Below are 26456 nucleotides of genomic sequence, written 5' to 3'. Positions count from 1 at the left end.
AGGAAGAACTTAAAGGGGCGCACGAGGAGATGAAGGAGGTGAAACAGAAATTAGAAGAAGTGGAAGAAGGGGTGAGCGAAATTAAGAAGCGACGGAGAGAGGATAAGAAAGAGATAAAAGAGGAGGTAAAAGAATTGGTCCAATGTCTGTGTTCGGATCGTGATGATGTGCTCATTAACCGGATGAGGAATTCGGAACTTTGGCATGGAGCACGGCCCAGCAGGAGGATCCTGTCCTGGGGCCAGTGTTCAATTGGGTCAAATTGGGGCAAAGACCTAAGTGGGAAGAGGTCACCCCCCTCGGGGCGCAAACAAAGGCATATTGGGCTCAGTGGCAGACCCTGGAATTGAAGGATAACATCTTGTATCGCAAGTGGGTGGAGGTTCCCTCTGATAAAACTTCCTTGCTGGTGGTAGTCCCAAATAAATTTAAGACCGATATATTGCAACAGGTGCATGGTACCCGCCCCGGCGGCCATTTGGGCAGGACAAAGACGACATCGCAGGTACGCCGGAGGTTTTATTGGGTGAATATGGGGCGCGACATACAGGACTGGTGTCGGAGATGCGACGCCTGTACTGCCAAAAAGGGACCAGCACGGAGGATGAGGGCCCCCCTTCAATTACACCAGGTGGGGGCCCCCCTAGAGCGGGTGGCCATGGATATCCTAGGCCCACTACCCCGCACCCGCCTAGGTAATAAGTACATCCTCGTTGTGATGGACTACTTCACCAAGTGGCCGGAGGCCTACGCCCTCCCCAACCAAGAAGCAGGGGTGGTAGCGCAGGCCTTCGTGGAAGGATTTGTGTGCCGGCATGGGATTCCACAGGAGTTGCACACCGACCAGGGACGAAATTTTGAGAGCAAATTGCTAAAAGATGTGTGCAGTCTCCTGTCAATTCGGAAAACCAGAACAACGCCTTTAAGACCTCAATCTGAAGGGATGGTGGAAAGATTCAACCGAACTTTAATCCAACAACTGGCACTGTTCACCGCCACCCGTCAGGATGACTGGGACGAACATCTCCCTTATTTGCTCATGGCCTACCGAACCAGCCAGCACGGGGCCACCGCATGCAGTCCAGCGTTGCTTATGTATGGGCGGGAGTTACGGGCTCCCGCCGACTTGCTATGCGGTCCCGTGCCAGACACAGTGGTTAACCCGCCGAGGGAGGGGTACGCACATCACCTAGAGGAAGGCATGGAGCTAGTCCATGCCTTCGCCCGCCGCCAACTCCATCTGGCGGGGGAGAAGATGAAGCGCAGGTACGACCACCGGAGCCAGGGGAGTCAGTACACTCCGGGGATGAAGATTTGGTTCTTCAATCCCCGGAGGAGGAAGGGTAGGTGCCCGAAACTCACCTCTCCCTGGCAAGGCCTGGGGGTCGTCCTGTCGCAAGTCTGTGACGTGGTAGTAAAAATCAAAATGGGGCCACGAGCCCTCCCTCGGATCGTCCACGCCGACCGGATAAGGCCTTACACCGGCGAGCAGGCGCCCCCGTGGATTGCCTCGGCTTTAGATGCCGAGGCGGGACCCAGTACCTCTGAATAAGGGGGGCTTATTAGTGCCAGAGGACTGGGGGATTGATGAGCGATGGGCCCGGTGGGTAAGGGTGGCATCCCTGCCACCCTTCCCATAGTGGGGCAAATGCGCTATAGTTTATGGGGTGTATGGCAGTGAAAACTAGCCCGGGTGGGTTAGGTTATATTGTTAGGGATCTAGCGAAGATGACATTAGGTAACGTTAAGATTAGTTAGTGACTGATACCTGTAGTGGGGACGCAGGTAGATTAGAGTGGATGATAATGACGAGGGAGCGCAATAGTTTAAAGGGATGACTGGGAAGCGCAAGTTTCAGAGGGGAGTAGTTAGATGAGATGATGCTGTGTGAGAACTGGACAGGTGTGTGGAGCAGGGGATGAGTAGTGAGTGTTGTGGATCAGCGCGAATGCGCTTGGGGAGAGAAGGGTGCAGGTGGCACCAGGTGTGAGAGCACAGGTGTGCAAGTACAGGTGTGTGGAATACATGGAGTAAGTGGTACGGAGTGGTGTGCATGGTGCGAAGGTGTGGATGGGGGAAGAGTGGGCCCCTTTCACGAGTACCCGGGGCGGGTAGTGTAAGTGTTAGGTAGAGGGTATAGGTAAATTGTGGTTGGATATTGGCATTTGTGGTGCGGTTGCAGAATGGTATTGTGGATGGGTGCATTAGTGTTGTGGAAATGGCTGGGCGTGTAGCCTGTTAGTGTGTGTAGTTGGTTTGGGCACTCCACCACTGTGAGGATGTCGGCCAGGTGAGGCCGCAGGTGGGCTCTGGGAGCCGGTAGAGTTGTGGATGGGGCCCGAAGATCCGGAGGACGGACCCGGGTAGCCCAGTGCCAGAGAGGGCACCGAGTGGGGAGAGCGCCGGAGGGCCTTCCCCAGGTAGATAGGTTAGGGTAAGGAGCGGGTAAGCTCGGAGGCAACTGCAGTGGTGGAGGTGTGCAGGTGGGTAGACCTGCTGGGAGAGCTACACGTCGCAGCCCAGAAATTGTGCGAGGGCACCGGGAGATGAATCGGGGGAGTGAGACCCCAAATTGAAAAGCACCACAGTTTGGTCAATGGGAATTGGTTATTAGAACCCATAGTGTAAGAGGGCCAATGGTTTGGCAGGAGAAAGACCCCGGGTAATGTAAAGTTGTTAAAGTCATTTAGGAAATAGTTAGGATTAATGAACCTGTCGCACCATACGCAGCCACTTACCTGTGGTGATGATGATGACTCCACACCTGTGTTTTCTTTGTTCTGTGTGCAGGAAATGAGAATTGCTGTTGGATTTGTGAGACGCATCACGACGTGGATAAGACATTGGGGTGATTCCATCTCTCCCTCCCTAGGAGGGACTGATGATGAATTGGTGATGGCAAATTTTGATGTTGAATTGGAGATGGCAAATTTTGATGAGAGTTGGAAATGGCAAATTTGATTGGTTAGGAGGAAGAGAAGACGAATTTGGTTTATGGGAGGAACGGGGAAGACAGTAGGGACGTTTGTTGATTTGTAAAGTAGATGTTTATGGGTAGTGTTGTGTTTTGTGGATACAGTAAGGGGTAAGGGAGGGGCAATGTAGGTTACCTGGTGGGGGGGGGGGGGCGTACGGTAGGAACGTACCTGTCTCACCTGGTTCCCATGTGCCCCTAGTGTGCATTACCTAATGTTGCGTGCACTTTTGCGCCCTTACCACCTTACTCACTTGTCCTCTTCTTTTGTCTCCCACCTCCGAGGATCTGGCTTTGGGGCAGAGAGAGAGGAGAGAGATGTGCTGGCTCCGCAGTTGTGGGCCTGCACTTTCGCTGCTTGCTGCCTGGATCGATACACCATATGGACCGCAATGTTTGTGGCCGCCCACCATGGACCGCAGTTCTTTTGCGGGCAAGCACCACCCGTTGATGGACCTATGGGTCAACGTGGCACCTATGCCATACAGGTGAACCACTAATAGTTGGCCCCTGACGGCCACAATTTAGAAATGGACGCGGTTGGCGCCTTTCTTTATTTTTGAAGGAAGCCAGAACACCAAGTGGGCTCCAAGGCAAGACCAGCGGCAGAACATCGGCCGGCTGCGACACCACCGGTGATTGTTGAACACTTTATTGGTGCACCGGATGGTGCTGACTGTACATGATGGGGTGGTGCTTTTGGTGCTTGGAAGGGGTGCTCTGCACATTATTAAAGGCCGTAAGGCCACAGAGCACTCGTGGGTTGGTGTATCGATGCTGGCATGCGTGCTCTCTCTATGCATAACATCTGCATGTGTTCCTCCAAAAACAGGTCCTGGATCGTAGTGTAAATATCAGTGTAGTCTTGTATAAATGATGCTCCCTACCGGCTGTATGTTTAGTTTGAGGATTCTTTCCGCGATTCGGTTATCCTGTGGGTGTGTTTCTGTGAGGAGAAGGGTGCAACGTCGCAGGGGGACATATTTACTCATTTGTGAACATCTGTAAAACTGTCGCACTCAGGGTTGAGTTAATAGTAGAGGGAACTACATCTGAGTGCCACACTAACGTAGGTAAAAATTTATCGGGTCGGGACGCCCCGAGGTAGAGAAGGGTGCAATGTTGCGGATATGGGATTTGGCCTCCATCCATATCCGCTTGTAAATATTGCCCTATTTCCCCAATACTCCCCAACTATCCCCAATCCCCCATTCCCTAGTCCCATTGACTGTAAACAACACTCTGTAGAACCGACCTTCCCCTTTTTCCCCCATTAAATGTCATGCCCAGGTTCACCGCATCTCACGTAGACAACTATAGGACATCTTGCTAGTTATTCTTAGTCTATGTCAGTTAAGGACTCGTTTCCATTAATTCTGACTCTTCGTTGCACCAGAATGTGATTGTATGGCACCAGTAGTAAGTTTAGGACCTCCCAATACCTCCCCGCATCTCTTCCTCATGAAACAACAACACCAACAACAACAACAACAGCAGCGCGGGGAGTGCGCGTCCTCACTCCGGCTTGGTTAGCCGCCATTGACCATGTGCTCCGACGGGGTTACCACGCAGTGGCTCACTGTCAGCTCCTCGTCAAGGGCGGAGCCCGGTAACCCCCCGCACCCAATAAGAAGCGGCGGACCGATTCCATCTGGGGCGGAGCTAACGAGCCGAGGGCGTGTCACTCCCCGCTGGACATGCGCAGGAAGACGGAGGTGACGTCAGATGCGCCTCAGCTACGACGAAGAAAGGACACCACCTCCTAGCGCTGAGAGATACCTCCCGCATCTCTGGACCGGACCGAGTCGATTCTGCCCCTGAGCCAAGGTGCACCTTGAGCCATCGACTACCTGCCCTTCCTTGCCATCAATCCCTGTGTGAGTCAGTCTTGTCCCGTTTGTCTGTGGTCTGTCGGAGCTAAGATAAGACCGTGTCTAAGTGCCCACCTTTCTGTGCTGTACCTCTTGTGCCGTGTAATCTAAACGTTCTGCATACAAATATTATATCCTCCTCCGGAGGTCTTGAGAACTGTACCCCTGGTGTCGTGTCATTTAACCCAGCCGTTGTGTCCTTTCCTTCATTGATTTAGCATAGCGCGATTCGGCCAACGTTCGAGTGTAATCGGGTAACTTGTGCGAACACGGCGGCCATTCCGCTCGGCCCAGCATAACATCTTAATAAGTCGTGTCCGTAACAATATATATATATATACATATATATACATACATACATACATACACACACACACACACACACACACACACACACACACACACACACACACACACACACACACACACACACACACACACACACACACACACACACACACACACACACCTCAACAAATGGTAGTGCGGAATTTCAAATGTAGATAATTTCTTCCAAAATCCAATTAAATAAATACAAGTTCCGATGTTAAGTTTCATGTTGTCGTAATGTGCTTGTACTTCTAGATTGATGTACAAGGTCCTCAACATGTCAGAACTAAAGAACAAAGCTTAGGTTACACACCATTAGACACACGCCATTTTTCTGTAGATTTGACCTTTGGGTAACAAAAGATGAGAAAGCATAGATTGAAAAAAAGCAAAAAAAAATAAAGATGAGGGAAGGGATACACAGTATAAAACAAATTGACACTACCAGGAATTTCAGGAATGAAGTCGGAGATTGAAAGATGTGGATTTGGGGTGTATTAACAGGGGTAGAAAAGATCAAGGTTTTGGATGGGGGAAGATAAGAGATGGTGGTGAACAGCTGTTTTAAAGACTTGGAAGGAGGAGAGGGATTGAAGAGAGTGTGGAAGTTTGTTCCAGAGGCGGGAAAAAAGAGGACTAAAAGAGTGAAGGTGAGCAGAGAGTCTTGATTTTGGCAGTTTCACCATAAGAGGGTTGCTGGCGTCCTTGTGCGTCCTGCAGGAATATTTGGGGGACAGAGCACAGATAGAGCTGGGGGAGCTAGGAGAGGAGTCGGTAGAAGACAGAAAGACCACCAACCTGCCTGTGGTGAGAGAGTGAAAGGCCCTCGGAGTTAACTTCATCACGGGAGATTCCAATGATTCTAATAGCTTTGGTTTCTGCAGCGTGAAGCCAAGCTAGGTGTGAGGCAGGAGCACCAGCCCAGAGGGGGGAACAGTTTTCCATCAAGCTACGGATGAAAGCCTTGTATGTGGTGAGGAGCTCAGGTGTGCCAAGGAAGGACTTCGCACGACGGAGGATGCCCAGTCGGCGACTGGATTTGGAAGCCAGATTTAAAATGTGGTTTTCCCAGGAAAGATCATGGCAGATAGTGAGACCCGAAAGATCATGGCAGATAGTGAGAACCAAAAGATTGAGTGACAGAACTTCTTGGAGAGGATTGTTATAGTTTTGAAGGGGAGGAAGGGTGAGTTGAAGGAGGGGTGAGTTGGGAGTTTTGAAGGGGAGGGGTGAGGGGGGAGATTTGAAAGATTTGAATGATTAAAGAAAATCGAACATTTATTACAGACTGGGTTTCTTGAGATATTCAAATCGGAGATCCGTTTGAGAACGTTTGAGGAGGGGTGGAATGAGTTTGCGTTTAGAGAATGAAGAAAGGAAGAACTGTTCGAGATTGAATTTTTTTCTTGTGATGGGAAGATTTAATGAGCAAATTGATTGCAGCCTTTTGAACAGGAAGACAAAAAATAGTTATAATATACAAATGAATACAACATGGCAGGGGGGAGTTTAAACATTCTAAAGCAAAAAAACCGTTGGTTCAACACGTGGACACGGGTGGGGGAGGGGAGACCATGAGGAGAGGTCATTCTTCTTATTATTATTTTTGTATTTAAGACCTCAAACAAAGGGTAAGAGGTTAGGGGGAAAGGAGAGGGTGGGGGGATCCAGAGAGAGATCGAATGTGAATAACAAAAGACCATAAGAGCCCTCGAGGCTAACCAGGGCCCAAACCACGCACGACCAAACTGACTAATACTCAATTGTGCACGAAAAACAAAACACGATCGAACCAGAAACACAGTGGACACAGTGGACATAGTAGACACATACACAGAAAAACAAAACACTTACCTTTGATAAAAAAACAACTTAACTTTGATCGCCATGGACGAGCTCAGATGACACAAATCTCACCAGGGGAACCGGAAAAGGAAGTCAAGTCAAGCACTGTAAAGCTCATTCTTAATTGTTCCTCCATTTTTTGCAGAAATCACCCCCTCAAGCTCTCATCACTCCAGACAACCATCCCGATAATTATTTCAAGGTATCAAGGACATACTACCGCCAATGACTCGTTTCAGGGTAAGGGTGTGAATTTTAATTTTAATGTACTAGTACACCAGCTCACTACGGGAGTGGCAGGAAGGGTCACTCCTCTTTGGGGTATATAGATTAAAGTCGATCTATGGCCGGGTCTCAAGAACATTGGGTGTGTGTTCATTTACCAAGTTTCTTGTGGAGAGATCGCCAAGTGGTTTAAGCATTCGAGCAAGCGCTCCCTTCAAAACCCTTAAGGAACGGCTGCTTGGCAACCGCAAGCTAGCTGCTTGTCAAATGAGCACAAACCCCACCTTCCGCCCTTTCTGTTTAGTGTTAAACAGCAGGAGCAAGTTTCAAAAGTTATGAAAAATGTAGTTCGCTATGAAAAACGCCATGTTAGCGGCAGGAAGGGTCATGTTATTAACCCAACCCTTATGGGGTATATAGAGCAAAGTAGATATTCGGTCAGTTCTGTAAGTAAAACTTACCTCACGGATGTCGGGATTCCTCCAAATTTCTTTCTTTAGTGTTATAAACAGCAATAGCGATTGTTTAAAAAGCTAATCATACGTGTTTGTGGTTTATAATATTTTTACTTCTGGTAGAAGCCATTGGGCCGTTACTCTCACGAAACCACCATGATGAGCTATTTATAAACATTGACTCGACGTTTTTTCAAGGAGGAAAAACACCTTGGGGAGGTGGGATATCATTGGTATTAATATTGTTTTGTAATAACATTAATATTAGGCTATTATCATTAGTTTTGTTATTAGAAGTGGCCTTGGAAAAACGCCATGATAAAGCTAACTTAACATGGATATACACTTCAACACACAACCCCATTGACGGAAATGGTGGGGACAACCCGTTCGGGGGAGAAAACCCACTTGGTGAGGTGGGATATTAATGGTATTAATATTGTGTTTTTAATAACATTAATATTTTGCTATTATCGTTAGTTTTGATATCAGAAGCGGCCTTGGGAAAATACCACGCTAAAGCTAACTTAACATGGATATACATCTCAACATGCAACCCCATGACGGCAATGGTGGGGAAAACCCACTCGGGGAGAAAACCCCCTGGGAGGGGGGGGGGGGGGGTAGGGGAGGAAATGAATGCGCTACAACCTTCATTGTGTAACCCTTAGTCATCCTGTCAAGTTTGGATTAGATTGGATAAGTAACGACGGAATGTATCGGTCAAAAAATCATCAGACAGACAGACAGACAGACAGACAGACAGGCAGACACCAAATTGTGTATTTTAGTATGATTAGTACACCCGCTCACTGCAGGAGCGGCAGGGGGACCCATGTTATTATCCTTGTTATTACTGTCAATTAATATTACTATTATTTATGTTAGATCACGTCATTTAAAGAATCAGGCCATACATGACATGATAACATGTTAGATCAGGTCATTGAAAGGATCAGACCATGCATATTATAACACCTTAGATCAGAACATGCATGACATTATAACATGTTAGATCAGGTCTTTGAAAGGATCAGAACATGCATGACATTATAACATGTTAGATCAGGTCTTTGAAAGGATCAGAACATGCATGACATTATAACATGTTAGATCAGGTCTTTGAAAGGATCAGAACATGCATGACATTATAACATGTTAGATCAGGCCTTTGAAAGGATCAGAATGTGCATGACATTATAACTTGTTAGATCAGGTCATTGAAAGGATCAGAACATGCATGATATTATAACATGTTAGTTCAGAACATGCATGATATTATGACATGTTATATCAGGTCATTGAATGGATCAGACTGTATATGACATCATAAAATGTTATATCACGTCATTGAAAGGATAAGACTGTACATGGCATTATAACATGTTATGTTAGGTCATTGAAAGGATCAGCCCGTGCATGACATGATAACATGTTATATCAGGTACACCCGCACACTACGGGAGTGGCAGGAAGGGTCATTCCTCTTTGGGGTATTAGATTACAGTCGATCTATGGTCGGGTCTCAAGAACATTGGGTGTGTGTTCATTTACCAAGTTTCTTGTGGAGAGATCACCAAGTGGTTTAAGCATTCGAGCAAGCACTCCATTCAAAACCGTTAAGGAACAGCTGGCTTGGCAAGCACTAGCTAGCTGCTTGGCAAATGAGCACAACCCGGGCTTTCTCCCTTTCCATTTCGTGTTAAACAGCAGGAGCGAGTTTCAAAAGGCCGCCACAAAAAACGCCATGTTAGTGCCAGGAAGGGTCATGTTATTTACCCAACGATTGTGGGGTATATAGAGCACTGTAGATCTTCGCTCAATTCTGCAAGTAAACCTTACCTCACGGATGTCGGAATTCCTCCAAATTTCTTTCTTTACTGTTAAAAGAGCATTAGCGACTGTTTAAAAAGCTAATCATCCGTGTTTGTGGTTTATAATATTTTAACGCTGGTGGAGGCCGTTGGGCCATTGCTCCCACAGAAACGCCATGATAAGCTATTTATAAACGTTCAGTCAACGTTTGTTCAAGGAGGAAAAACCCCTTGGGGGAGGTGGGATATTATTGGTATTAATATTGTTTTGTAATAACATTAATATTATGCTATTATCTTTGTTTTGTTATAAGAAACGTTCTTGGAAATACGCCACGATAAAGCTAACTTAATATGGCTATACACCTCAATATGCAACCCCATTGACGGCAATGGTGGGGAAAACCCACTCGGGAGAGAAAACCACATTGGGGAGGGGGGAAAATGAATGCACTACAACCTTCATTATGTAACATTTCATCATCCTGTCAAGTTTGGTTGAGATTGGATAAGTAACGACAGAATGTATCATAGTCAAAAATTAATCACACGGACAGACAGACGCCAAATGGTGTATTTTCGTATGTGATGGATAATGAATTATAATTTTGAATCTATGGACAATTAATTTTTTGATAAATAAACAACAGAAGGTTTGTTTAAATTACACATTTTCTGACTATATTATGTGCCACAATGATGCTCTGTAGGAATGAGGTTTCATCACCGATTTTGTTTACCCTATGTACACATAAGTGATTTTGAATGCATAAGTACTGGCTTTTCCTCATGTATTTTGGTAAAATGTGCAAAATCATGATATATCGTTTCTTGGATTGTTTTTTTTTTAATGATAAATAATATAAAGACAATATTCATTCCTTCATAAGTTGGTGCCAAGGAAATTACCTTGTCCTTAACATATAAAAAAAATTGTCATTGGAAAGCAAAGGAAACTGTTATAGATTTTAGGGAGACCAGGGAGAATTATCAAGCCTTGCCTATTTTGAATAAAAATGTTTAGATTGTTTCAGAATATAAATATTTAGGAACCTTTATCAATAACAAACGATTAATACGTTGGCAATGTTGGCAGAGGCCCTCACTTTTTTATTTTCTTCCACTCACTTAATGTTCACCTGTATTCGCTTTAAAATTTGTTTTCTCCGCAAAGGCTTGAGTGATCGGCACAAAACTTTCAACATTGGTCCAGAGCGTCTATCCTTGGAGAATTATTTAACAAAGTTACATTACGATTGGTTGGAAAATGCAGCTGGCGTTCCAAAAAGTCTGTTTTCTGTAGGCGTAGGTTGTAGGGTGTTTCAGGTAGTGGGAATAAATGGCCTCGACCTCAAATTAAACTGAAAGAGTAATGCAGGGAAAGCAAGTTCTAAATTTCATCGACGGATGCAGTGACCTCTGCCACCGAAGGTGGACGGAGGTTAATGTTTTCACCCATGTCTGTCTGTCTGTCTGTCTGTCTGTGAACAGGATATCTCTAAAAGTTGTGGACAGATTAGGACGAAATTTGGTGGAGAGGTTGCATATGTGACAAGGACAAAATGATTAGATTTTCGTGAAGAACCAAATCTATATCTGGATATGGCATATAAAACTTTTAAAGTGATTCTTCACCATTGAGTAAAAAAAAAAAAAATATATAATTGGGTAAATATAAATAAATAAAATATAAATATAAATATAAATAAAATATAAATTAAATATAAATATAAATTATAAATTAAATTAAATATAAATATTAATAAAATATAAAAATAATATATATAAAAATAAATATATATAAATAAATATATAAATATATATAAATATATATAAATATCTATCTATAATTCCAGTAATCTCTGTATGTCTGTGTGTCTGTGTGTTTGTCTGTGACCGCTGTTTCTCGACAACCACGGGTCTGATATACTTGAAACTTGCCAGGTATATTGCTGGGGACCCGAGGATGTGCCTTTTCAAGGTTTCATATTAATCGGAGAAGTAGTTACCGAGCTATGGCGATTTAGCCGTTCGCCGTTCGCTTTGGCTTTGCGAATGGACCAAACCATTTCATGTAAATAGAGGGGGGGGGGGGGGGGTTCTGTGGTCGTTGCGAATGGACCAAACCATTCATGTAAATAGAGGGGGGGGGTTCTGTGGTCGTTACTGCCACGTGGTTTCAAAGTTTTTTTTTGTTGTTGTTGTTTGCACGCATGTTTTTTTGCACCCACGTACGGGCACGCCCTAGGATGTTTACACACACACACCCCTACACAAATTTTTTTTTTTTTTTTTTTGGCAAGGAACGGGCACCCACGTACGGGCACGTCCTAGTATATATAAATAAATATAAAATAAATATATATAAAAAAAAAAAATTAAATTAAATATAAATAAATAAAATATTTAAAAAATATAAATAAAATATAAAATAAAAAATATATATTCTTCACCATTGAGTGATGGGCCCAAAAACGATGTACTGTACGGTATATTTCAAAAGGTTGCAGACGAGTTATGACAAAACTAGGTGGATGAATTGGGTGGGTGACAAGAACAAGCGGATTCAATTTTGGTTCAGGTCCGGATCCAGATCTGGCCTATCAATGCGATACCAAAATGTGAACTGTTCAGCCTGGTGGAGGTATGCGCTCTACTGATTGCCCGTCTAGTTTTTCAGCCATTTCAAGTGTTTTAATATTCATGATAAATATTCTGGTTTTGTATTTATCAGGCTGTAATTAAATCTGTTGCAACATTTTGTCTATTTTATGGCACAATCTCAAAACAACAGAAGGAAAGTAGAGTGAAGTCGATGGCATGCCATCGCAAATCCCCACACTTCGCACCAAAAGCAAATATAAAAGATGGCAAAAACCTCCACCGGGAATGATACAATATCTTATTTCGTTAAATATTTCCCCCCAGTTTTGTCCCCTTTGACCTTAATTTGCCACCCGCTGGGGAATGAACCGGAAGTCAAATCCAAAAAATCGTTACACGTTTCCTGGACCCCCCCCCCCCCCCAATGTTGATTGAAAATAGTTTCATTAAAAATATTTTAAAATGTGCCTGTAATTGTATTTTTTCAGTATTTGACCTTTGTATTTGACCTAACAACAACTCCAGGGGGCAGGACCAAAAATGGCACTGCTCTTTCACCTTTTTGCCACCTATGGTGATCATAACTACCAAGTTTGGTGAATTTCTGCCCAACCGTTTCGGAGAAGATAGTGTGACGGACGGAAAGGCAGACAGACAAACAGACAGAACCAATTACAATATCCCCCCGTTTTTCCCCCAAAAAGTGTGGGGATAATTAGATAGAGTAGTGAGGATAGCTCATAAGGTGATTGGCAAGGATCTCGTAATGTATCTCGTAAGGTGATATATAGAAGTTTTATGTTAGGATGCCAGAGATAGGAAATTTCAGACTATTCTTGACGATGTTAATCACCCCCCTCCATCCTTGTTACTTGCAAAATCGAAGATTTTTCAAGTATATTGGTCGGTTGCATTTGTGGTTCTGTCTGTCTGTTTCTTTGTTTATTTGTCACCGGCGTACAGGTCACAATTCTAAACCGATCGTCACGAAACTTCACCAAGTTATATAGGTCGTCCGAATTGAGAAGCCTACTGATTTTGAGGTCAAAGGTCAAAGGTCATCTGGTGGTCAAATTTCTAAAATCGCCATTTGAAATCCGATTGACTTGAAAATTGAATAGCATTTGTATATCGAGTCACTAAATTGGTAAATTAACTACTTTTGAGGTCAAAAGGTCAAAGGTCAACTCAAGGTCAAACTTCCAAAATCATCAATTTAAATCTGAGAAACCGTCAATTTTCATCCGATTAAATTGACAATTGAACAGCATTTGCACATTGAGTCACTAAATAGGGAAACCAACTATTTTTTCGGACAAAACGTCAAAGGTCAACTCAAGGTCAAACTTCCGAAACCATAAATTTTCATCTGAAAACCCATCAATTTTCGTCCAATTGACTTGGAAATTGAACAGCATTGTATAGTGCCTCACTGAATTGAGAAACCAACTATTTTGAGGTCAAAAGGTCAAAGGTCAACTCAAGGTCAAACTTCTAAAATCATTATTTTTCATCTGAAAAATTGTCACTTTTCAACCTGTTGACCCGAGCTTTGATCAAGATCGTCAATTTTAATCTTGATGAAATGGACAATTTGCTGTATTAATTGAAAACTTTGGGGGGGGGGCGGATTTTGCAAGTATCGTGCTCCGCATGACGTCTTCTTGTTTAGTCTTTCATTGGTCAGGAAGAATTCGACTTCCACGGGTTAAAACCAGTAGATTAAGAAATTCTACCTTGCTTTGTGCTACGAGGCAATAATATGATAACTCATTTACCAGACGAGTTTAATGAAGGTGTTGCTGTTAGAGATATTCAGTGTTTGAATTATTAATTTGGTATTTATAATGAATATACATGTAATGTTGCTTTTATGATGCATGTGTTTCTTGTGAAAGTTTGTTGTTTGCAAAATCGAGGATTTTTCAAGTAAATTGATCAGTTGGGTTTGTTATTCTGTCTGCTTGTTTGTTTCTTTGTTTGTCACTCGCCTACAGGTCACAATTTTAAACGGATCGTCATGAAACTTCACCAAGTTGCAGAGGTCGTCACAATTGAAAAGCCTATTGATTGAGGTCAGAGGTCATTTGGAGGTCAAATTTCAAAATTCGCCATTTTTCATCCGATTGACTCGAAAATTGAACAGCATTTGTATATTGAGTCAATAAATTGGGAAACCAACTATCTTGAGGTTAAAGGTCAACTCAAGGTCAAACTTCCAAAATCATCAATTTTCATCCGATTTTTCATCCGACAAACTTTGATCAGGATCCTCAATTTTAATCTTGATGAAATTGACAATTTGCTGGATCAATGGCAACCTTTTGGGAGGTCGTTTACCCAACCATTGCCCGGTCGCACACTTACACATCCTATCGGCTCTGGACAGGATGTCTGAGATACACGTGCGGTACCGATGATGAACGAGTATTGATGAAATTTGAACTTAGACATCGTCTAATCACGGCAGCCAATTACAGAGGAGGAATAGCATCACACAACCTCACTTTAATTATGCTGTCTGGAGAGTTAGTTGTGAGTCGGGCTTTGAGAGGGCTGGTTGGACATATGCTCTGCTTGCTACTGGTCTCCATGCATGACAGTAACGCTAAGAAGTTGGGAGAAGAGATGTGCTGAGAAGTAAGTCGGGGTACGATGAGGAACCACCAACCCGTACTGCCCCACTCCAAATCTCAGTGCCTGTGCTTTGAGGAGTTCCTACCAGAACGTTGCTGAGGATGACAAATGCAGCACGGAGTTTCCCAGCACGGCGACGGTACCAACCAGACTATCCAAATTCTCCTCCTCAACCCCTACCCACCTCCCCCCCTTATTTCCTGTCTTTCCTATGTTCTGTTCGCTTGTGTTTTGATGTGCTAATGCTCAGGAATAAGTAGGCGACAGGCTGAAGGATAGCTAAGCAGTTTGTATGCATAGTCCTGACTCGTGGAAGAGCTAGTACTCATACAATGAAGGGATCACGACGCAACAGGGCAAAAGGAACAGTTGAGAGATGGGAGGAACAGTGAGAGATGGGAGAAACAAAACACGAACAGTAAAGTTGAATGGAAGCAGACTTGGACAAACAATGGGTGTACAATGAGGATCAGGAGAGGATGCACGAGGTGGACAAGATGAATACAGAAGAAAACTCTCAGGAGGGAAACCTGAAACCTTGGAAGGAAGAGAGATTTGAGTGGGGTCTGGGGGGTGGAGAAGGGGATGGGTTAATGAGGGTAGAAAAGATCATGGGTTTGGATTGGGGATGATCTGAGATGGTGGTGAACAGCCGTGATGAAGACCTGGAGGGGAGGATGAGATTGTAGAGAATGTGGAAGTTGGTCCCACAGAGGGGGGGGGGGGGGGGGAGGGGGGAGGAACTAATGAGTGGAGGTGAACAGTGATCCTGTATTTCGGTAGTTTCACCACAATAGGGCTGAGGGTGGACCATGTGAGCCCTGAAGAAACCCAGAGCAAAGCACAGAAAGAGCAGAGGGTGAAAGACCAGAAAGGAGGTGGTAGAAGGCAGAGACCACCGACATGTCTGCGATGGTGAAGTGATAGGCCCACTCTTCATTCATTCTTCCCTCCTTCAATCATTCTTCAATTCAACTTTCAATCTCATTCTTCCCTCCAAGTTTAAAAGACAGTTATATCCCGATGATTAAAAAGATAATGGGAGATATTGTAATAGGTCAGCTCCGTCTGTCTGTCCATCCATCCGTCTGTCTGTCTGTCTGTCGTGCCATCTCCTCTTAAAAGGGTATGCAGAAATTCATCAAATTTGGTAGTTTTGATCACTGCCTGGCAAGAAAGTATGGAAGTAGTATCATTTTTGGCCCCGCTTCCTGTAGCCTTATGGTGAAGTCAAAAGGTCAAATACCAGAAAATGCCATTACGGGCATATTTTTAAACATTTTTTGTTATGAAACTTTGTATATGCAATCAGCTTTGGGGGACGCATGAAATATGTAAGGATCTTTTTGATTCCACTCCCGGTTCATGCCACAGGGGGAGGGGACTTTCATTTCTTTCAGTCCTTTCATTTCTGTCTTCTGGTGCCTCCTCCATTTATAGAGACAATAAATAAAATCCTGGGAGCAAACTTCAAGAGATTAAACAACCAAAATATTCTTCAAATTCTCACGTACCATCAGAATGATGCTTCCAAAAAAAATAGTGAAGAGAGACGTTCAAATAACAATAGCATCAAGCAAGTCTTTCTTATTTATCACAAAGAAAAAGTTATAGTTACCTCACGCCAATGGTTGGCGCTTGATGTCCTCCCTGGTAGGCTCGACTCAGCTGGTAGCATCTCCAGCAGTCTGGAAGCACTGCCAGGGTATGTCAGGACTGTGGTTAGTTAGCCTGCATCACTGCAAGGACGTGCAAATGAAGCGATTTAGTGTAGCAGCATAGCAAACCTGTTGTGCATTTTGTGATACAAGCACCAAATTTGGTACACTAGTAGACTATCATATTATGAAAAGATCTGGATATTGGGCCATCTCAGATTCAGAGATTTGATTTTTGCAAGATTTCGATTCGATTGGGATCGAAGAGAACACCTTCTTCGTCTTCTGTACAGTGAAGTTGCCAGCCCTGAATTCTCTGGCTACATCTGGGTGCTTCATTGGGAGTGCAACCGTGTCCCTCAGGTGAACAGGGACCCACCTGGCATAGTGTGTGTGGTCTAAGGCATGGAACCATGGGACCAGTTCCGTCAGGGCATCAAGGTACGTCGTGAATGAAGCCTGCCGCAGAGAACGCACGTAGACCAGTACCAACATCTCTAGTTCCAGCACAGTTGCCCAGTACTGAAAGTTGGGAATGTCTTCTCCTCTCTGGTGACACCAGTCTTCGAACTCAGGCAGGTCTTCTGCATCATCAGCATATGTCATACAGTGGCGTTCATACGCACGGTGTTGCAGGATGTGCAGTGCCGCTGCAGTGATTTGATGAGCTCTTCTTGTGCGGGTGACGTGGGCAGCTCGTAGGAAGGAGTCGGCCGTCCCTGGCATTGCAATCTCAGCTTGCAAAATCTGCAAATCTTGCAAAAATCAAATCTCTGAATCTGAGATGGCCCAATATCCAGATCTTTTCATAATATGATAGTCTACTAGTGTGCCAAATTTGGTGCTTGTATCACAAAATGCACAATTCTTTTGAATATTTGGGCTAAGCCGCCCCACTAATTACAAACAACTGAGATTAAAATTCCGACATGACACGAAGATATAAGGTGAAGTGGATCGAAAAGGGTGCGTGAGATGCGAAGGGGTGTGGGTGGACACAACAATAATTTGAATTGGAATGAGTGGAATCCTCAACTGCACATTTGCTCAATAATAATGGGAATCCCAGATTTAAATTGCATGTACCGCATGCCGGCGATCCACGTATTATTGTGGGAAGCCAGTGTCATTTGTTGTGGGAAATCCAAGATACGAGCACTTTTTTGGTTTTGGTGGCCATCTTAAATATATCAAAGTCCCCAAGGATGCTGATGTGGCATCATCCAGGATCCGACTCAACAGCCTCAACATAGGGAAACTCCCTGCTTACAGTTTGTTACGGTTCAAAATTCAAAATCTGACTTTGGTACCTGAACTCGAACTTTCAAAGACCAGTTGTTTCGATTCAACAAGCAGAACCTTGCAGCTGCCAGAATTTTTCAGCAAGTCATTGTTCTCACCTGGCTCCTTTCTTTGTCCAAGTCTTTTCATCCCAGTGTGCCTTTATTCTGGTTGTGATTCACGCATGAGCAACTTCCTTTTTTTGCACTTCTCTTCTTATGTCTGTTGTCTTTCGAGAAGCATGGCCTGCATAACAAAGGAGCAATAGATGGAAAGACAGCATAGAAGAGATAGGCCTCGAAGCCATATTCTGCATTTGCTTTCATTCTGCATTTTTACTTTGGCACGACCTTTATGCAGGCCGTGACAAATTCTTAAAGGGGGAAGCCAAACGCAATTTCTTTTTCTGGAAACAATTGAAAATCAGTAATCACGGTCTAATTTGAAAAGTAGTTTTTATTTATTTAATTTTTGCCAATCAGAAAGAATCGAAAATAGCCTCTGAGTGTCGATTTTCGATTTTGCCAGTTATGTCATGTGATGATGTCTCCTTGATCCAAATGGCGACTTACATAGAGGAAGTGCATTCTGAGCTCGGAATGCGATACCGATTCCATCGTCATTAGTAACTCTGAAGGTTCTCAGAATATTGAAACTTATCCGTGGGATTTTGAAAAAACTATTGGAGACAAAATTAGTGATTGAAACGCTTCCGGGGAATTGTGGAGGGGGGCGGTGTGGGATGGTGGTGGGTATCGTGGGGGTGATGGTTGATGGGGGATTGTGTGGGGTGGTCGTGGGTATAACTAGCTCGGGTTTTTGAGCTTTTCAGATGCGTAGGGCAAGGTGGCAGAGATGTGAGCCAGTACATTTAGCAAGGTGAGATCAGTCGCCGGCAGACCAACACAGGTGTTCGATTCACCACTCAAATTGCCCGTGTCCATATGTTGGTAGCTGGGAAGAGATGGTGTTACAGTTTCGTACGACAGTTGTGGATGTCTGTACCGTATGGATGTCCCGACCCAGTTGATGGATTAGGGAGGTGTGATCGGTCATTTCAGTCATCATTCGGTCATCATTCCTTGATGTTACCCATAGACAATATGGAAGTGGCGGTCGTTTTCACTACATGACGTCACAGATAATCATGAAGAAGAAGATTTCATCTTTTAATTGCAGAATTACCTACTTTACAAATCGGAAATCGGAAAAAAAGACTCATCATATCTATTTTGTGGGGTAGCAAGGGATAGATTAGCATAGAGGTGGTCTGAGCGTTTGGGTTCCCCTTTAACACCGTAATTTAATTTAACAACTCTTAATAATAGGCAACAACATCCAAAATATTACTGAGTATTACATATTTATTAATCTGTAATTCTACTAACTAGCAACGGTACCCGCCCTATGGGTGGGGCTGCAATTGGGAGGCCCAAATGAAAAGGCAAAATATCAGAAATTTAAGGCTTTTTTTATTTTAAACGATTTATATAAATATCCGTTAAATCATATCACACGCAAATCATCAAAATCTAAACAGTATTTGTAAAATTTCAATAAAAGCCACATCACTGTTCATATCGGTAAATATTATTCCATCGTGTTTGGAAAAACTGGAAAATTGGAAAAATTGGGAAAACAATATAGCCTATTTTACTCCAGGGGGTCCCAGGATTACCCACCCAAAATTTCGTTGCGATCGGTTCAGCCGTTTTTGCGGTACCTGGGAACAGATGGAGACAGACAGACAGACAGACATTTGGTGAATTATAGTAAGATATACAAGTTAAGAAAAACTTGTATACCTTTCTGCCATCGCCATTCACCACAGCAAAGGTGGTGGTTGCCCTTTCGTATCTGAAGAGGGCCGTTCACATGAAACATGTGAACCACCTGGTCAATTTGATTACAGTGCAGAGGCCGCCACCCAGACAACAACCACAGTTACAAGCAGGCCTTGAGAATACATGCAGGCTTCAGCGACGATGCTGTGCCCAAAATGAATGCGCCCAATCGTAAAGCTAATTTTAAAAAGTCTGAATCTCTCCCGCCCAACTACGGTCCCTGAAAAGTGGCCAAATTCATGGAATCTTAAGACCTGGTAAGGGCAGTGAATAACCTTGTATCTAAAAGCCTCTAATAAGCCCAAATGTCATCCAAAGTCCAAGCAGGAATTCGTAATTTAGTCAGGGGGGCAGAGATAACTCACCGACTCCTAAGGAAGAACACCGTGTAATCGTTAACGTCCACCAATGAATGGTAGCAGATGGCACACAGTTTCACGTGTATCCAAGGGATAGTGTGGATATTTATGTATGGTTATGGATACAAAACACCAGGATGAGAGTTTATAGCTGGGTCGAAATTGAATCCCAGGCTAGGTAGCCAAGGGGCGAGTGCGTGTACTTCCAGGCAATCCTGCCACCCCACCAGAAAAGGTGAAAATGTACCATATAAAACCACGACATGTAAATAGACAATTTAAATAATTACACATCTTAGTCATACTGTATGTATAGACATATATACAGCATGGCACCAGACAACAATCACAAGCAAAAAGGAGTATTACAAAGAGATTATAGAGGAAAACAAGGATAATATGAAGAGCAAGCAGCAAGTCATGCCCATATTTCCTTCCAGGTGGATCAACTACGGAATGAACGGCAGGTGCACAGGTAAAGGACATCTGAATACCTCAGGCCCTACTAAGAGGTAGTGAAAATGACCACACTAATACAAAGCAGAGCATTTGTCCCTGGGTATCCGCGCGTACCAGAAAAGTATCTCAGGAAGAAAAATTGCAGCTTTAACATCCACAAATCAAACGTATTGTCATGAGACAACTGTCTAGGGAAATTTACCCCAATCACAACCTGGGCGCTGTGCCCCCTAATTGCACTGTATAATCACTCCCATTTTTTTAATGAAGAAAGACGCCATCGGGTATCAAACCAAGTATACTTGAGGATTCCAAAAGAGACTTTCCATAAATAAGTTTACTCATCTTCACCTTTACAACTCACTGTAGCAATCAAGTGACACAGTACCAGACTCGAGATAAAATTAACTGGAGTGCTCCACCTCGGCCTTCTTACAACACGCCCCACCTATCGTAACCTCCCTCCCTTTTCAAGTCGTGCCCTGTCCTCCTGAAAATATGCGAAATACCCATGAAATGGTTATTCCCTTACAAACTTACTGGACCCTCTGCGATACACAATCTTTCATTTACCGACTTGAACTCCTCGTCAGAAACATGCACCTGGAGGCCGGGATATAGCAGAGCGCCTTTGCAATACATGTCCGAAACACCCTGAAACTCGAACGTTTCTGTAACTTGTCACAATAAAGCCATGTACCAAGTTTCAGTTGATTATGTTAAAGGGTAAGGGCAGAATGTCTGGAAAAACCACAGGTGGGACGGACGGACAGATGGTCAGATGAAGAGCAAACCTATATTCCACTCCGGTGAAACTGCGAGGGGACTAAAAATATACCTTTTCATGCATATACCTGGAACCATTCGTACTCGCACAACCACTTCCCCTTTTCTTCCGCCTCATCTCCCACAACTCCCACAACTCATGGTCAATGCCCCTTTGTATGCACAAGTGCCCTTCTGAATTTGCCTTGCACCATGACCCCGACCCCCTTTTTATTTCAACCTCGGGGTGTGAGCTCTCACACTGTTTTTTTTTTTTTTTTACCGCAGGCCAGTTTTTTTTACTGATCAAAACTACCAAATTTGATGAATTTCTGCACAACGTTTTAAGAGGAGATAGCACGACGACGGATGGACGGACAGACAGACGGAGCTGACCTATTACAATATCTCCCATTATCTGGTTGACTCAGCCTGTCATCCCTCTGAGGTCGGCAAATTGAGTACCAGTTCACTGGTAATTCCCTGTGTGTCGCAAGAGGCGACTAACAGGGTTGGCGGCAGGAAGGGCATCCGGCCGTAAAACATTGCTTCAAAAAAGGGGACCCAGGGTGCCCGAAAAAGGCCAACCCCCGCTTTGCGGGGAAAAATGGCCTCTAAAGGTGGTTCCATTATCTTTTTAAGCATCGGGATAAAACTGTCTTTTAAACTTGGAGGGAAGAACGAGATTGAAAGTTGAATTGAAGAATGATTGAAGGAGGGAAGAATGAATGAAGAGTGGGCCTATCACTTCACCATCGCAGACATGTCGGTGTTCTCTGTCTTCCACTTTCTGTGCTTTCTGTGCTTTGCTCTCTCCGGGTTTCTTTTACTGTTTTTAAAAGAACAGAATCAAATTGCAATGACATACGCAGAGAATGTAGACCTAGTTGCACCCAGAAAGTTGCAGAATGTGAGGGTGATTCCGGCTGCAAGGGATGTAGGCATAAATAACCATAATGAGGGAGGAGGTGGGCGGAGGATATCCCATTGGACATCAACGATCAGGCACCACCCCAAAACTCTAAGTTCTCTTACATTTGTGATAAAAGGACATTTAAGAGTGAACGTGAAATGCATCACAGAGGAATTCTGGCAGAATGCAGAGAAATTTCTGCAGAGGAATCCCAGCGTTGTAAGGAGCCAGGATGCAGGATTTGATGACCAGGGATGGCCGATCGAGCATCTCAGGGTACTCCGCAGAGGTTGTTTGATGGATGAGTGCGATGCCTGAAGGGCTGTTTGTTATAACCGTGCACACAGCCCCGCAGCTGCAAGCAAGTTTAATTCTGCAGGCCGCACCGCTGCCCCACCCAATGCTACAAAACTGGAAAAGTGAAATTTTGTTCTCCCGTACGCACGTCATCGCCATATATTTCTTTTTCACACAATGTCGAGCATCGTGAAAGTATCCCTCTAAGAGGCCCGTGCCAACTGAGAAACTCTCTCTCCTTTTGCTACCCAGAAGGAAAGCGGAGCCTGGTTTAAATAAGCTTTCGGTTCCCCTTTCTGGTGTCGATTTGGTTGTGCTTAACTATCTGGATGTTGTTGAAAAATTCCCTGTGCAGATCAAACTTTTATACATTTTCCACTGTTGTGGGATCTCTTTCATTTATACAATTCAAAACCGTGTTCAATTCTTCACATACATTCATTTCATTGCCTGAAGAATTGTCTCTGCACATGAGTTTACAGTACGTGATAAATTTCCTGCTTACCCTCGCCATCAAAGGTTGTGTGCGTGCACCCCTGTTTGTCTGTCTGTTTGTCTGTGAGCAGGATGTCTCAAAGAGATATGGGCAGATTCGTTCGAAACTTGGTGGGCAGTTTTTAAAGCCTAGGTCACAAGACCAGGTTTGTGACGTACAAAACGAGCCAATCTGATAATGCGTGACGAGGCTGAAAGAAAAAGAAAGAATTTCTCAGGATGTCGGTGACTAATGTGGCTGGCTTGTTTGGTATTCTCTTGATGTGACATCAGGTTCACACCCTACGTACTCCTTGCGCTATCCGTTTGTACTTTGTATCCCCATGGTCTCGTCCTTGAAATAATGCGAGTAAAGCTCCCCCAACGACATTTTGAACTCACAATGAACCATTAATCAGCTCATCGTGTTAAAAAATTATCTCGGCCAAGAGGATATAAAACCCACAGTTGGCAAAGCCATGGCCAATGTTTTCTGGCAAATTCAAGGTGTCATTCTGATGGAATTCATGCCTGAAGGAATACACACATCGACTCAAAAGAAATAGATTAGGACAGTGGAGAAACAACTCAAGACAACACGACAGAAACTCAATTCACAACTACCCATGGGAGATCTCAGCCCAAGGACAAGGGAACAGGAGACCTCATTCACCAAGACGACACAGACTCTGACTCTCTGCTAAATGCACTAGATATATTTCATTACCAAGAATGGGTGAACTATGCAGGCCCTTACCCTCCCTACCCCATCCACCCCAAAACCCCCTCCATCAAATACAATAACTTCAAGCTGAAACCTTTATGGCCCATTCAGTCTACATGAAAACGTTTTGAAGAAAACAATGCCGTAAAAGGATATTGTCCATACATGGTTCCTTGAAGCAGATAAAGCCAACATGGTGATGTTATAATAAGTTCATTTCAAGTTTGTGTAACTGGAAGATTTTGAAATGAGATGTTCGACGAGCGCATACGGGTGTGATGTTCACGTGTCCACATACTTTTGGCCATGTAGTCCACTTTGGCATTAGTATGTGCAAGTGCATGTAAGTCCACCTGTGGCCAACTCAATTAATTGGACATGATTTAGAAAGAAACACACCTTTCTATAGTACAGGGTCCGGCTGGGAGGTGTGACGATTTTCAGAAAACTCGTACACAGTTATTTTTAGTCGAATTTCAATTTTTATATTTTTTAAAGACTACATATATAATGCCATTTAATACACTAACAAAGACATTTAAAAATTGTAATTCATGTTTGAATTGGGTATAACAATGCAAGTGGGGGGTCTAGCGCATGCATGATGGCTGTTGGTTACTCGTTGTTAGGCGCCATTTCAGTAGCCATGGAGTTGTGGACGATTGAACATCGCGTCTTTGTTGTTGAGACGTTTATTCAAACGGGTAGTTCGGTGGTGCTTACACAGCGCAGATTTCGTACTCACTTCAATGTTGGTCGACGTGGCGCCGTTCCTTCTCGAAACACAATATTGAAGTGGGTAAAAAACTTCAGGACAACTGGATCTGTGAGGCCGGGAGCAGCTTGGGGAGGTGATCGAACCGTTAGGACCCCGGAAAACATCGAACGGGTTCGACAAGCTGTGGAGGCCAGCCCTCGTCGGTCAACGGTACGGCACGCTCGTGCTCTACGGATGTCAGACAGATCGGTTCATCGAATTTTGCACTTGGACCTTCATTATCACGCGTACAAAATCATGGTGGTTCAAGAACGGCAGCAGAATGATTTCGTACGGCGGTTTACGTTCGCAGAAAGAATGCTGGAACTGCTGAGGGATGCTGCTGTGCTGAGAAATGCTGGAACTTTTCCGCGCGTCTGCAAGAATGCTTGGACAAGAACGGCCGCCATTAGATGATGTCATTTTTCAAACATGAATTACATTTTTAAAATGTCTTTGTTACAGTGTATTACATGGCATTATATATGTAGTCTTTAAAAAAAAAAAAATTGAAATTCGACTAAAAATAACTGTGTACGAGTTTTCTGAAAATCGTCACACCTCCCTGACGGACCCTGTATAAGGTTCCACAGTTGACACAGTGCATTTCAGAGCAGAAACTCTACCGTGAAGTGTAAGGAACTGTCTGTAGAATACAGATATAATTGTGAAGAGGTATAGATCTGGAGAGGGCTTTTAATCAATTATTTCTAGAATGTTGAAAGTTCCCAAGAGCACAGCGAGCTCCCCCAATTAGGAAATGGAAAGAATATGGAACTACCCACACTCTCCTAGAGCTGGCCATCCAAACAAACTGAGCAACCGGACAAGAAGGACCTTGGTCAGGGAGGTGACTAAGAACCATATGGCCACGCTGAATAAACTATAGAGTTCCTTGGCTGAGATGGGAGAACATGCCGGAAGGACAACAGTCTATGCAGCACTTCACAAATCAAGGCTTTACGGGAGAGTGGCCAGACGGAAGCCACTCCTAAGAAAAAGGCACATGACAGCACGCCTGGAATTTGCAAAAAGGCGCGTGAAACACTCTAAGAATACGAGGCAAAAAATTACGTGGTCTGATGAGACGAAAATTGAACTCTGGACTGAATGCAAAGCTCTACGTCTGGTGTAAACCGAGCAGGACTGATCACCCATCTAACACCATCCCAACCGTGAAGCATGGTGATGGCAGCTTCATCCTATGGGGATGCTTTTCAGTGGCAAGGACTGGGAGACTTGTAAGGATGGAGGGAACAATGAATAGAACCAAATACAGTGCAGTCAAATCCTTGAGGCGAACCTGCTCCAGAATGCAAAAGACCTTAGACTGTGGCGAAGATTTACATTCCAACAGGACAATAACCCCAATCATACAGGAAAAACAATGCTGGAATAGCTTCAGAACAAGAATGTGAAAGTCCTTGAGTGGCCCAGCCAAAGCCCAGACCTGAATCCCATTGAGAATCTGTGGAAAGACTTCAGCATTGCTGTTCACCGACGCTCCCAATCTAACTTAATATAGCTTGAGCAAACCTGCAAGGAAGAATGGGAGAAACTCCCCAAATCAAGATGTGCAATGCTGATACAGACATACCAAAGATGACTTGAAGCTGTAATCACTGCCAAAGCCACTTCTACAAAGTATTGATTCAGGGGGCTGAATACTTATGAAAACTACATATTTATGTCTGTCATTTTTAATTATTCTCTGTAGAGTTATAAAAAAATCCACTTTGACATTTTGGGGTATTATGTGTTGATCAGTGACAAAAAAATCAAAATTCAATCAATTTGAAATTCAAGCTGTAACACAACAAACTGTGAAAAAGGTCATAGGGTATACTTTTTGAAGGCACTGCATGTATGTATGTATGTATGTTTGTATGTATGTATGTATGTATGTATGCATGCATGTGTATATATTAAACCCCCAGAATACAACTTCTGGAAACAGATTAAACAGTCGACAGAAAAAAGCCAGACATTCATTTTGAGTGCTCCCTTGTTAATTTTGTTGTCATGTTTATAATAAATACTTGAGGTTTGAGATCCAACCTCTAAATGCGTACGTGGTTGGGATTAAATTCTGAAGTTAGCCTGCCGTTTTGATCATCACTGTGCCCCTGCATCGAGTAGGAATTTGTAATTTATGCAAGGGACCGGCTGT

The 26456-nt window shown here is 43.8% G+C and overlaps 1 protein-coding gene across 6 annotated transcripts in view; it reads right to left on the bottom strand.

Annotated features, from left to right (window-relative positions):
• SBNO2 (strawberry notch homolog 2) overlaps positions 1-26456 on the bottom strand; it is a 170943-nt gene that overhangs the window by 134225 nt on the left and 10262 nt on the right. For 2 of the 6 annotated variants that reach the window (XM_068108571.2, XM_068108581.2), the window contains 2 exons: positions 17814-17940; positions 16374-16471 (listed from right to left, as the gene is read on the bottom strand). In XM_068108571.2, coding sequence (XP_067964672.2) covers positions 16374-16471; positions 17814-17844 — 129 coding nt within the window. In that variant the 5' untranslated portion in view covers positions 17845-17940. Of the gene's footprint in view, positions 1-16373; positions 16495-17813; positions 17941-19376; positions 19418-26456 lie in introns of those variants that run through there. The other 4 variants (XM_068108590.2, XM_068108611.2, XM_068108626.2 and 1 more) reach the window with 4 other exon arrangements.

Source organism: Myxine glutinosa, chromosome 1, assembly GCF_964187855.1.
Source record: "Myxine glutinosa chromosome 1, kmMyxGlut1.1, whole genome shotgun sequence".
In the NCBI taxonomy this organism is placed as follows: Eukaryota; Metazoa; Chordata; class Myxini; order Myxiniformes; family Myxinidae; genus Myxine; species Myxine glutinosa.
The sequence above is the reverse complement of the archived record's forward strand: the minus strand, read 5'-3'. Positions and strand labels throughout refer to the sequence as shown.